An 11,786-nucleotide genomic window follows, 5' to 3' on the forward strand; every position below is an offset into this window, starting at 1 on the left:
TGACACAGGAAGAACAACAGACTGGCTTTTGGAATAAGGAAAAAAAATTTCTTCTCCATGCCTTAGTTGTGAATACTACTGGTAGCCTGACTTCATGTCAACAGTGTGAAATTCACAAGATAGGATTATGTTGGGGAACAATCCGAGTCCCAGATAGCACAAAGTTAGGGTGTGAAGGATTTATTAGCACGTTTTCCTAGCCCAGTGCCCCGCAGGATCTGCAAACACCTGTTAAATACTAACTCACTCACATATCTGCACGATGAGGCCTTTTCATAAATGTCTGACCTTTCGTTGTAAATCAGTTCTAAACTGTCCAGGCTGGTTTTCTCCTTGACCGAATGATGGAAAAATCACGAGGACTTCAATTAAGTCTTTATGGCAACATCAATGTGATGTTTCTAGTTATATCTATGAGGTATTAGAACACCTATTCAGAAAGGAAACTATAAATAACTTCAACCTCGTTGAATTGGCTTTGCTTTTCTGAGATGACTGAATAATTGGCAAGATTTAAAGAGACTTAACAATGGAGAATTAAAATAACTTCAGTTGAAAAAAAAAAAGAAACCAGAAAAAAAAATATTGTTAGCCAATCATTTGTCATGTAGATTATGTACTTATTAGGCCTAATTAAACTTTCTGAACCAAAAAAGAGAGAGAGAGAGAGAGAGAGAAAGCTTACTAATTACATTAGTTAATATGTTGATTGCTCAATTTGGCCAAAAAACAGAACAACCAACCCAGAAAAAAAAAAAGCCAACCCAATTTGTGTGCACGGCAAGTGCTTTTGGTCAAAAGACACAAATCCTAAACTAGCGAGATTATTTCAAGTGCATGACCATCTTTTGAAAAAATGCAAGTTACTTGGCCACATGCAAAGTGACAGGGAGAGAAGGGGCCTGGCCGTGTGAATCTGAACAATACCACGCTGGGACACATCTTCCAGCCGCTGAGCTGTATACCCCATCAAGTTGATTCGCCTCAATGTATTCACTTGTGTTTGTCCAATTAGACCAGGCCAGGGACAACACAAAGTCATCTTTTCTTTGCACGTACAAACGAAAACTGATAGCAAAACCCTGGGAAGCCCTTTAAATGTCGATAAAGGGTTTTTACGCACAAAAGGAAGAAAAGAAAAGAGGAAGGGGGGAAAAGAGAAGAGATGGGAAAAACCAACATTTCGGAGGCCACGCAGCAGATCAAAGGAATTTTATCCCCAAGGCCACTACATCAGGGTGTAACTTGCCTCTCTGGGAGGGGTGGCAGGGGTGAGGGGAGGGATGGCGGGGGGACACAGGACACTGAGGAATCTCTGGGTCCTGGAAACCCCTCGTGGCCCTGGAAGGAAAGGAGCTGAACAACCAGGTCTGCAAGAGAGGGACAAGTTGAGTGTGAAAATGGAGGCCCGCCGCCACACCACAGGAGGCGCCTGCAGCCCAGGGCGCCTGCCTGCGTGGGCCTCCAAGACATGTTTTCCATTCGCTGGCTCCAAAGCCTGCATCCCCAAGTCATGAGGCACAAAGTATCCGACAACAACACGACACAATTAATCAGAACCAGACCGCAACACGTGTGTCTGTGAGGACCAGCCAACGTTGCAATGTTCCACTGAAGAGACCCCCCCCCTCACACACACACACACACACACACAAACTACCCCACACACTGGCTGCTCTAGGGATTGGGAGGGGGGGGGGACAGGGGAACATAAGCATCTTCCCAGTGAGTTCACAAAAGAGATACAGCTTTCAGGGGGTGCACCAGCTCCAGATTATTCTCACAAGCACCACAGTCTGGTGTGCACACCACATCTCCTCTGAAGACCTCCAAACATTGACCTGCTGCCGGCCTGGCAACATAAAGTTGCGCAATTTACAAGTAGAACCTACTTAGCCCTCCCCTCTTCCCTGCCCCCCCCCCCCTTTTTTTCTTGCTAAGCCTCATCTCTCATCCAGGGCCTTTTCACCAAACCCAGCTTTTGCCAGATTTCTCTCTCCCAGGAATTAAAACTCCATTAAGACGTAGAGAAGCCAGGCCCTTGGCAAACTCCAAACTGTTTCAATTCGCCAAATCTTCAAGAGCTAACCACCACCACCACTGCCACCCATCTGGTGTTGTTACTTAGAGCCAGACTGAACTAGTTTTAAAATAGTTCCTGAACTCTGCCTTGTCACCTGTAGAGAGAAAATCACTGAAATCACATCACTTCTTTTTGCTCATACAAACACCCTTCAAAGGAGCAGGAAAAATCAATCTCCTCCCCCGACCCCATCCCTTCACCTGCCCCAAAGCCGGAAAATGACTTAGCAGAGCGCTCAGCAGTGATATTCCTCGGGAACCAGGCTAGGTGTAAATCGCAAATAGTTCTTTGTCGCTTCCCAAGGGACTGGGGGTGGGGGTGGCGGGGATTTGGCGGGACTAGAGCCTGGATTTCCAACCGCGCGCGCCCGGCTGTAGTCTTGCGCAGAGCAGGGAAGTGAATCCTGGCGTTTGGGTCGGAGCAAGGGAGAGATTCGGCGCCGCAAAAGCTCGGCAGGGCAGCTCCCTACTCCCCCACAGCCCCGACCCCGGACCCCCGCCTAGCCCCAGCCGCCACCCTCGCCCGCCTCGTCTTCCCCCTCCCTCCGGCCTTTCTCCCGCTGTTTCTGGGCAGCGCAGGGCGCAGCAAACTCTCAGCAAGGGCAAGCCAACCCGCTCTGGAGCCTCCCTGCGGCGGAGTGCAGGGCACAGAACGCTCGGGGACGCACGCCCACTCCCCAGCCTCCCGCACAAGCAGCATCCCACAGCCCGCGACTCTCGGAGGCAGCCTACATCCACCCCCCCAAACACACACACACACACACATCTCCCGACCCCGCACGCATTTTGCGCGCGGTCCCCCACTCACCCACGCACTCGTTGGCCTCGCGGGCCGTGGCGCGCTGCCAGGGCCGGTCGTAGTGGAAGGGCTTGCAGCGGTCGCACTCGGGGCCGGCCGTATTGTGCCTGCACTCGCACACCAGGTTGTCGTCGCGGTCGCGCACACAGCGCGCAGCGTGACCGTTGCATTTGCAGCGGCCGCCCACCTGCAGGTCGGACACAGCGTAGAAGTACGAGTCGCGTGCCAGCTCCGAGTCGTCCTCGTTCTCGTCGCCGAACGTGTGCAGGCGGCTGAAGGTCACGCGGATGTCGGTGGCCGTGACCCAGTCCTGCAGCACGGGGGAGTTGTCGAAATCGTGCGCCGAGGGCCGCCCGTCCAGCGTGCTGAAGGCGATGAGGCCGCCGGCGAGCGGGCGCATGTCGGTGTGCGAGTCGGTGCACACCGCCTCCTGTTCGTTCTGCTTGGTGATGGGCGCGCGATGCGGCCGGTTGTACATCTTGCGGCACTGCGTGGAGTAGAACTGGAAGGGCACCCACGTGCGCCCGTAGTCCATGGACTTGTAGATAGCCATAGACTCCGGCCGCGGCGAGCAGAACTGCAAGCTCACGTAGGTCACCTCGAACTTCTTGCCGAGCGACAGCGTGAGCGTGACGTTGTGCGGGAACTGCTGGTAGTTTTCGGACTGCCAGCACGTCAGGTTGTGCGGGTTGTTCAGATCGGTGAGGAAGGCGGGCGGGTGCGCCTTTTTGGGGTCGGATGCGTTGCAGAGGTGGCACGAGCGCAACCGCTCCTCGCCGCGCTCGCTCACCACGCAGTAGCGTGCCGGGGGCCGGCCGCAGGTGCTGGACACGCGCACTTCCTTGCCGAAGGCCGCGTTTACAAAGTCCGGGATGCAGCGGCGCGGGTGGCCGTTCTCATCCGTGCAGGGGTCCGGCAGCGCCGTCTGGCCAGCGAACATGCTGAGCCCGGGCACGTTGCGCACCGCGCCCACCAGGCACACCAAGGCTGCAAGCGCCACCAGCGCCTCCCACACGGTGCGCATCTTGCTGCGTCCAGCCTGGCCCGGCACCGCCGAGGAGTCTGTCCGCCCGCCACAGAAAGCGCCTGCGGAGGAAAAGAAGGGAGCCACGCTCAGCCAATCTGCCCCGCGTCCTCCGGGCCCTCGCCGGGGTGGCGATCCGAGGGTGGGCGCGGGCCACCAACACCCGCCGAGCTTCTTCCCGGGGCACCAAACCCCGGGAGCCGAATACTCCCCCTTCGCTCCCCCTAAGAATTTCAGGGATGAGGGACTCTGGAAGCGTCTTGGCCCGCACCACCACAGGCGCTCCCTCGCTCCCGGGTCGGGCGGTGAGCCCGGGCGCTAGCGGGCGTACGCTCGGCTACCCCGCCACCGCCGCCTCCGCGCTCCTCAAGGACCTTGCCGGTGCCCGGTCGGCCGCTCGGCCGCTGCCAGCCCGCCTCGCACCCCAAGTCTTGGGCGTAAGAGAGAGAGTCGCTTACCCCACTCTCAACTCCCCCCACCCCGAACACACAGTTCCACGTCCCTTTCTCCCGCTACCCGGAGTTCCCTCCCAGCCCCGAGACCGCATCCCGGCCAGGAGGAGTCTGCCCGGAGGACTTTACCTCTGGTGAGGGCAAAAGAGAAAGAAAAGTTAAGGCTGACGCGGCCGTGGAACCAGAGAGCCTCTCGCTCGCTGGCTGCTCGCAGGCGCGTCCTGCCTCAGCGCGGGCTTGCCAGCCCCATGCCCCGCGCGGCCGCCGCCGCTGCCGCTGCCCGGGTCCCGGCCGCCGCCTCTCTGGGCCGCGCGAGTGACGACGCCGCGGCCGCCAGGCTCTCCGCCGCCCTGCCGGCGCTCGGGGCGCGCGCGCGCACACACACACACACACACACGGACACACACACACTCCCGCCCGCTGGCGCGCACTCACACACGCGCGCGCACGCCCCCGAAGGCTGCGCCGCCGCCGCCACTCGCGCCCGGGAGTTGGGGGGCGGACGGGAGCGCGGGGGCGGGGGGCGGGGCACCGGGCGGGGCGCCGGCCAATAACGTCGGCGAGCAGGACGCCCGCTCGCCGGCCAAGTTGGAACCCCGGGAAAGAGGAAAAGTTAAAGGGAACCGTCCCTGCGGGAACGCGAGAGGGTGGCACCCGGGTGTGCGTGTTGGGGCGGGGGGAGGCAGCCCGAGGAGGAGCAGCAGAAACAAAGAAAGAGCGACGGGAGCGCCCGGGGGGTGGGGGGAACCCCGGAGGAGGAGGAAGATGTGTGAGGTTGGGGGTGGGGGTGGCCTGGGTCGGCGCGCACCCCCCGAGCGGGAGAGGAGGGGCGTGGGGACTGTCAGCTTTCTCCTGCGCGCTCCCCCCGGGGAACCCCCGCGCCCCCCGAGGAGCGTGCAGGTAGGCGGGCAGAGGAGGAGGGGACTGTTTGCCGGTTCCTGGTCCCCGCCAAACACATCTGTGTTTGTTTTCTTTGCTGCGCCGAGGTCGGGCCTTCCTCTAACCCAGGCGGCTGGCCTCGGTGGCACCGTGTGTAGGGCCGTGCCCCTGTGGGCACGCAGCCCGGGGCCGGGTGAGAAAGACTGACCTCGGCCTGTTCCCGCTCCCCTGGCCCGAAACTCCTGAGTAAATCTGACCAGGAGGGAGGCTGTCCCCTTGCCATGCCGGGGAGCAGTGGCGAGGGAGGGTGGAAGGGGAGTTTAGGGGGCAGCGCTGCCAGGAGAGAATACTCCTTCTTGCTGGCAGGGAGCTGGGATGGGCACAAATCCCCAGTGGTGAGTGGCTGGGCAGCCCGGGATCCGGGATCCGTGGCGTTCAAGCCGCATAGGGGTGGTCCCCTAGGTCTTGGCACAACCCCCCAAGGTTTTTGGGTGCTTCCTGACCGATTTCAAGAGTAGTGCACGCTACAGTATCTCATAGGACCCCCAACAACCGCTGTGCAAAGGAGCCCCGGCTGCATCTGGCAGGTGAGGAAGGTTGAAGAAACTTGCCCCTAGTGTCTCAGCCAGTAGCCATCCCATTCCGGGCTGGAAGCCTGTGCACCTCTTTCAGCATCACCATCAGCCACACCCAGGTAGAGCCCCCCAGGGCATACACAGAACCATCACCTCCCTCCATGTCACCTTCACAAAAGGCCTGAGGACAGTGGCACAAACCTCCTGTGACCATCTCCCAGCAGCTGTTGCAACTACCCAAGAGCTTTGGGACAAGAATAACCCTTGGCTGGAAGTTTGGCACCTAACTTCTACCCATTACTTATTCTTTTAAATGTGTAACTCAGGGCTAGAGCAGGGTGAGAAGCCCCAGATTCTGGTTCCGGCCCAGCAGGCTGCCTCACTGCCACCCCCCTATCCCCCCATGCCTCAAACCCTTTAAGTGTCTTCTTCTGCCTTATTGGAATTTTTGTAAACCCTAAGAAACTACCAAGGGGCTCCAAGCCTAGTCTGGCCCAGCTCCGGCTCCCTGGAGGCACACCCTCCATCCAAGAGCAGGCCACCCAGGCCAGCTCTTCCCGGGAGCAGGGATGCTCACCGAAGCCCAGGGAAATAAATCCGCCTTCCTTTGCAGAGCAGCCTAGACTCAAGCTGTCCACCCGGGAGCTCTCCCAGCTTTGCTTTCTCCTGCCCACCCCCAGACCTCCACCCCCATTTCCACTCCCTGCTCTGTTTATTTATACCTTGCCTTGTGGTAGGGAGGATTTCAGGTGACTTACAAGGGTACTTAAAATATGGCAAAATAACATAAATTACAAGGAGAGGGAAGACACTGTGGATGGCAGGATCCCAGTCAAGTCCACGACGGGCAGCAGAGCACATAGCATGGACTCAGTGTGCCTGGCCTCAAACTTTGCCGGGGTCATGTGGGGCTCCGGCAGGTGACAGCATCTTCCTGACCCTCCGTTTTCTCATCTGTATTAGGGTGATAGTCACACCCACCTCACTGTGAGCATCCGCTGAATGGGCACATGTCAGTCTTACGGCATGCAGTAGATACGTAGCCGTCCTGTGCTTCAGTAGTACCCATGAATGTGACTCTACATGCAAAAAGCTTGTGAAAAATGGCATGGCGGATAAACACATAGGGGTGTAAAAAGTTGTGAAACCCATGCAGTGTGTTCCCATAATACATGTGTTTCATGAGATTTTTGAAGATTCCTTGCATGTGTAAATATTCATGAAGCCACTCATGCAGTAAGCAGACATAGAAATGCAGATGAAAAGTCTGTTTTAGGAGTTTATTTGAAAGACAGCATTAAAAGAGAAGAGGCAGAGATATGCTCCATCCACTGGTTCACTCCCCTCAAATGGCCACAAGGCCAGCCTGGTCTCCTCCTTGGGTACGGAGGCCCAAGCATCTTCGGATGCTTTCCCAGGTACATTAGGAGGAAGTTTGATCAGAAGTGGAGCAGCAGGGACTCAAACCAGTGCTTTCATATGGGATGCCAGCACTGCTGGCAGTGGTATAACTCCCTATACCACCATGCCAGCTCCTGTGACCAGTACTGCAATTGCTAGAGTTATGCAAGCATTTGAAATCGTTGAAAGAAGTTGGAATCATGCGAAAAGTTGTTCACACCATATCACAAAAGGAATAAAGCAAATTTAAAAACATGAATAGGGAAATCTTATTTTTGTGTATATTTTTAAAGTGTGCATCAGGAGCCAACATTGTTATAATGGCTCTCTCCGGATAATGAGGCAACAGGTGAATTTTATTTACCTTGGCTTGGGTGTACTAAATATTGTAAAGTGAGGCAGGAAGGAGAGGTGAGAAAAGGCCAGCATAAAAGAAAATATGCACATGGGGGTTTAAAAAAAATGCCCATTGCACCCTGGAATGCCCAGTCACCTCCTCCTGTTGGGGGTACAGAATTGTCCCCCAAATGAGAGGACACCACATCCCTTACACAGTTCATCCAAAAGACCCGTTGCTCAAGAGAATCCCAACTAGTCTTAGTGCTACAATCACATAGGAATTTCTTCTAGAGGCAGGGGATGGGGTTGCCCCCATAGTGTGAGGTCATGAGCACCCATCCATCCCCAACAATCCCCCAGGGAAACATCATCCCCCACCCCTGCCTTGGTTTCGTTAGAACCCCTCATGTCAGCCATGGCATCCCAGTAGCAGAGACCAAGTGAGGAAAGGCCAATGTGGCCAGGTGGGGTTGGAAGGAGGCAAACAGGTGCCCAGCCCACTGCCCACCTGGCCTGCATGTGCCTTGGAAGCATCTCCAGCACTCAGATAGCCAAGTGCTATCCAAGCCTTCCCCCTGCTGTGTGGCCTGCTTTCTGTCTACTGAACGTTTGGTGGATCCAGTCTGGCAGGCAATTTGCAATTGCTCTCCCTGGAGCCAACCAACCTTAGAGGGCAGGAGAGGTGCAGCTTCTACTTTTCTTGTAGGTCTAAGCCTGTCACCTTCACTAGCTCCCGCTGGGCGGGGTGCGTCTTCTATCTAGGAGCTCCAGAAACTTCTGGAACACAGGAGACCTTCTCTACCTCCATGCAAAAACCAAACACTCTCAATCCCTTCCACAGCTGGTCTCGTTCCAACCCGACCATGCAGGTCAGATGGATGTTGTCTGCTTTCTTCCTATTTTGGGACGCCAGACCTCTGTCATCCCCGTGTTAGCTCTTCCAGGCCCCAGATATTCCCAGTTCCTTGACGGATCTCTCTCGGGACATGGTTTTTCTGAGCTCTCTGCCGCCTCTCCCGGGGCCCTCTCATTTGTCAGTGTCCCCCGGCTGAGCACCCGCTGCCTTTGGAAGAGACAAAATGAAAAAAACAGATGTGTAAGTGTCACGAGAGTGCCTCGGAGCCAGGGGTTATAAATACACACCCCGCAAGGCGGGGTCAGGCTCGGAGCAGCAGGATCCGCCTGACAAACTGGGAGTTCCAAACACAGCCGTGGTGGGCGCAAAAAGTCTGTGCAGGTGTTCCCTAGAAGGAATGCCTGAGGAGGGGGCAGTGGCCGGCACACAGTCTTACCTGTGAAGCCAGAGCGATCAGCCAGCAGAGCAGTGGGTGGATTTGATGTTCTAGGAGAAGCCAGAGGAGGAAGAGGAGGACTGAGAGACTCAGGTGTCCCAGAAACGAGACCTTTTCCAGGAAGGAGGGGCCGGAAGCAGCGTCACACACCTTTAAAGGTCAAGATAAGATCTGCCAAGAGTCCTTGGGATTAAACTAGCCAAAAGTCAGGAGGCGACCTTGACCAGCCAGAGCAGAGAAGGATGGCGGGGACAGAAGTCAGGCTGCCCCGGGGCTGTGGAGTGCCAGGGAGGTGAGAAAGTGGAGATAGCAAGTGTAGACAGCTTCTAAGATGTGTGAATACAAGTGGCAGGAAAGAGAGAGGCCAGCTGGAAGGTGACACAGGATGGAGGGAAGGCAGGGGTATTTTTTTTTTTTTATTGCTGTGTACAAGATAAGGGTATTTGAACATGCTAGGAAGGAGCTGGCAGTGGAGGGAGTAGAGAACCAGAGGAGCTGAAAACAGATTAAAAACCACCCATTTGGCAGGCCTCTGGTCTCCATGAACTAGGAAGTAACAAGGTCTGCCAAGAGCAGGGGGAGGAACCAGGAGGCCTGGAGGTTTGCAGAAAGAAGGGAGGCCTTGTGGCCAGTACGAGACACACCAGGATCCCATTTGGACGCCGGTTCTAATCCCAGCAGCTCCACTTCCCATCTAGCTCCCTGCTTGTGGCCTGGGAAAGCAGTCGAGGACAGCTTGCTAGGCAAAACACCAGATCCTATCAAGGTGGGTGACTGCCTGTGAGAAAGAGCGGTGGCCAACAGGTCTATGGGACATACCCTGTCCTGTCCCTAGCACCCAGCAGCCCACATGTGGTCCGAGAGAAAGAGAGAGAGAGAGAGAGATCGGGATTATGCCAGAAAGGAGGGTGTCTTCCAGGAGGCAAGACCAAGTAGGAGACCAGGACAGGGGTGGGAGGAGGACTTGGAGAAAGCCATGCTGCTGCCCGCGGGAGCAGTGGCCCCAAGTTCACAGCCTATAGAATTTCAAAAAAGTCTGCTTGTGCTCTAGTGGTTCAGACCCAAGCACTTGGGCCATCCCCATTGCTTTCCCAGGTGCGTGAGCAGAGAGTTAGATCAGAAGTACAGCAGCCAGGACTGAGAATACTGTCATGAGATGCCAGCAACACAAGCGAGGGCTTAACCCACCGTACCATATCACCAGGCCCAATCCAACAATGTTCTCAATTCCCCTTGGAAGGAGCAAGGGCTTAAATGAAGTGCACTGACCTGCGTGACCTTCGTCATGGAGGTGATGACCAAAGGATTTACTTGTTATTATTTATTTTACTTTTGAAAAGATTAATTTTTTTTCTCACTTGAGAGAGAGAGAGAGAGGAAGAGACCAATCTTCTGCCCACTGATTCATTCCCCAAGTGGCAGAAACGGCCTGAATCCATCCAGGTCTACCACTTGGGTTGTACTTGGGCCCTCCTCCACTGCCTTGCTGGCATATTAACAGGATCAGAAGCAGAGAATCTAGAATTCAAACCAACACCCTTATGAGATGCCAGTACTGCAGCCCCAAGAAGATGAAAATTTTTTTTAAAGAAGTGTTTTAATTAGGGAAGACTAGAATGGAAAACTAAATTTCTTTGGGTGCACAAAAAATTCTGAGACCCATGCATAGTTTGTTTGTTTTTCTTGATAGGGATTTTCTGTGAACTTCTGGAAGACACCAAGATTGAAAAGTTCTCTCTGTGTGTGTGTAATCACTATTAATGCTCAGATGTGCCTACCAGACTCATGACCCTGTACCAACTGGGATCCTTAAAGGCTTCCAAAGTATAGTTCATCCCACTAACCACAGGGAGGGCTGCTTGAGGGACCCCAGGACCCTGGAGAGGATGCCCCAAGATGTGACTGTTGGAACCCAGAAAGGCCATGTTGGAAGGTTTCCTGGGTAATCCCTACCCATCCTGGTGCTGCATGGCTGCTTCTTCAGCTCAGGCCTCCCCTTTTGCAGGCTTACTTGACTGAGGGTCTAGGAGTTGGGCCTAGAAGTCCCTACAAAGCCCAAATCCTTTCTTCTACCAGGGTCCTTTGAAGGAGTGAGGGAAAATGCCTGTGGAGAAAGGAGGGCAGCCCCCAGGCTTTGATTTGATTGGTCTGTATGGGCAGAATTCTCTCCACAAGGTCCCATTATGGCAGATGCTTTTAGAATCAAGAAAATGGGTCCCCCAGTGGGGAGTCTGTCAAGAGTAGAAGAGTAGCCTTGAGGCATAGAGCAAAGCGAAGGTGCCAAGGAAAGTAGGTAATAGTGGGGTGCTCTGAGTTGTGGGGTGTGGCTGGGGGAGCTAGGCTCACTTAACCCTTGCAGAGGAGGGAGTGCTCTGGGTGAGGGCTCCAGGTTTGGCCATGACCCTGGAGTGAGGCCAAGAAGAAGATGATTCAGAGGGTCTCGCAGAGGTGAGCCAGGGACATAGAGTGCTTTAGTAGGTGATGTATTTAGAACAACTTGAAATGCTCCAAAAAAAAATTTTTTTTGATTGCTCTCATCCTGTTCTTTATTAGGTCTTTCTAAGCTGTCACTTTTGGTGGCTGGATTTTTTAAAAAATTCTTTTCTATGTTATTTGAAAGGTAGAGACACACAGAATCAGACAAGGAGATCTCCCACCTGCTGCTTCACATTCCCAAATGCAAACATCAGTCAGGACTGGACCAGGCTGGGGTCACAGGTCTGGCATGTGGGTGGCAGGGACCCTTGCCGGCCCGCTACCTCCCAGAGGAACAAGAGGCTACATCAGAAGCAAAGGCAGGACTACAACCCAGGCATTCTGGTGTGGGATGCAGGCATCCCAAGTGCTCACTTGACCGCCCCACATCCACCTCTGAAATAGTCTCCGACCACGGAAGGTAATCAGTGGAGAGTGGAAAATTGTTATTTTAGGCCTCCAACTCAA

The 11,786-nt window shown here is 54.8% G+C and overlaps 1 protein-coding gene across 1 annotated transcript in view; it reads right to left on the reverse strand.

The window, feature by feature from the left end:
* The window catches only part of NTN1 (netrin 1), a 139,781-nt gene extending 135,834 nt beyond the window's left edge, over window positions 1-3,947 (reverse strand). The window contains exon 1 of the mRNA XM_041001039.1: window positions 2,891-3,947. Within this exon, the coding sequence (XP_040856973.1) occupies window positions 2,891-3,905 (1,015 nt within the window). The 5' untranslated portion in view covers window positions 3,906-3,947. The remainder of the gene's footprint in view (window positions 1-2,890) is intronic.
* Between the last annotated feature and the right edge of the window lie 7,839 nt (window positions 3,948-11,786).

This window comes from Ochotona curzoniae, unplaced genomic scaffold, assembly GCF_017591425.1.
Source record: "Ochotona curzoniae isolate NIBS_2020 unplaced genomic scaffold, NIBS_Ocur_1.0 scaffold_2453, whole genome shotgun sequence".
NCBI lineage: Eukaryota > Metazoa > Chordata > Mammalia > Lagomorpha > Ochotonidae > Ochotona > Ochotona curzoniae.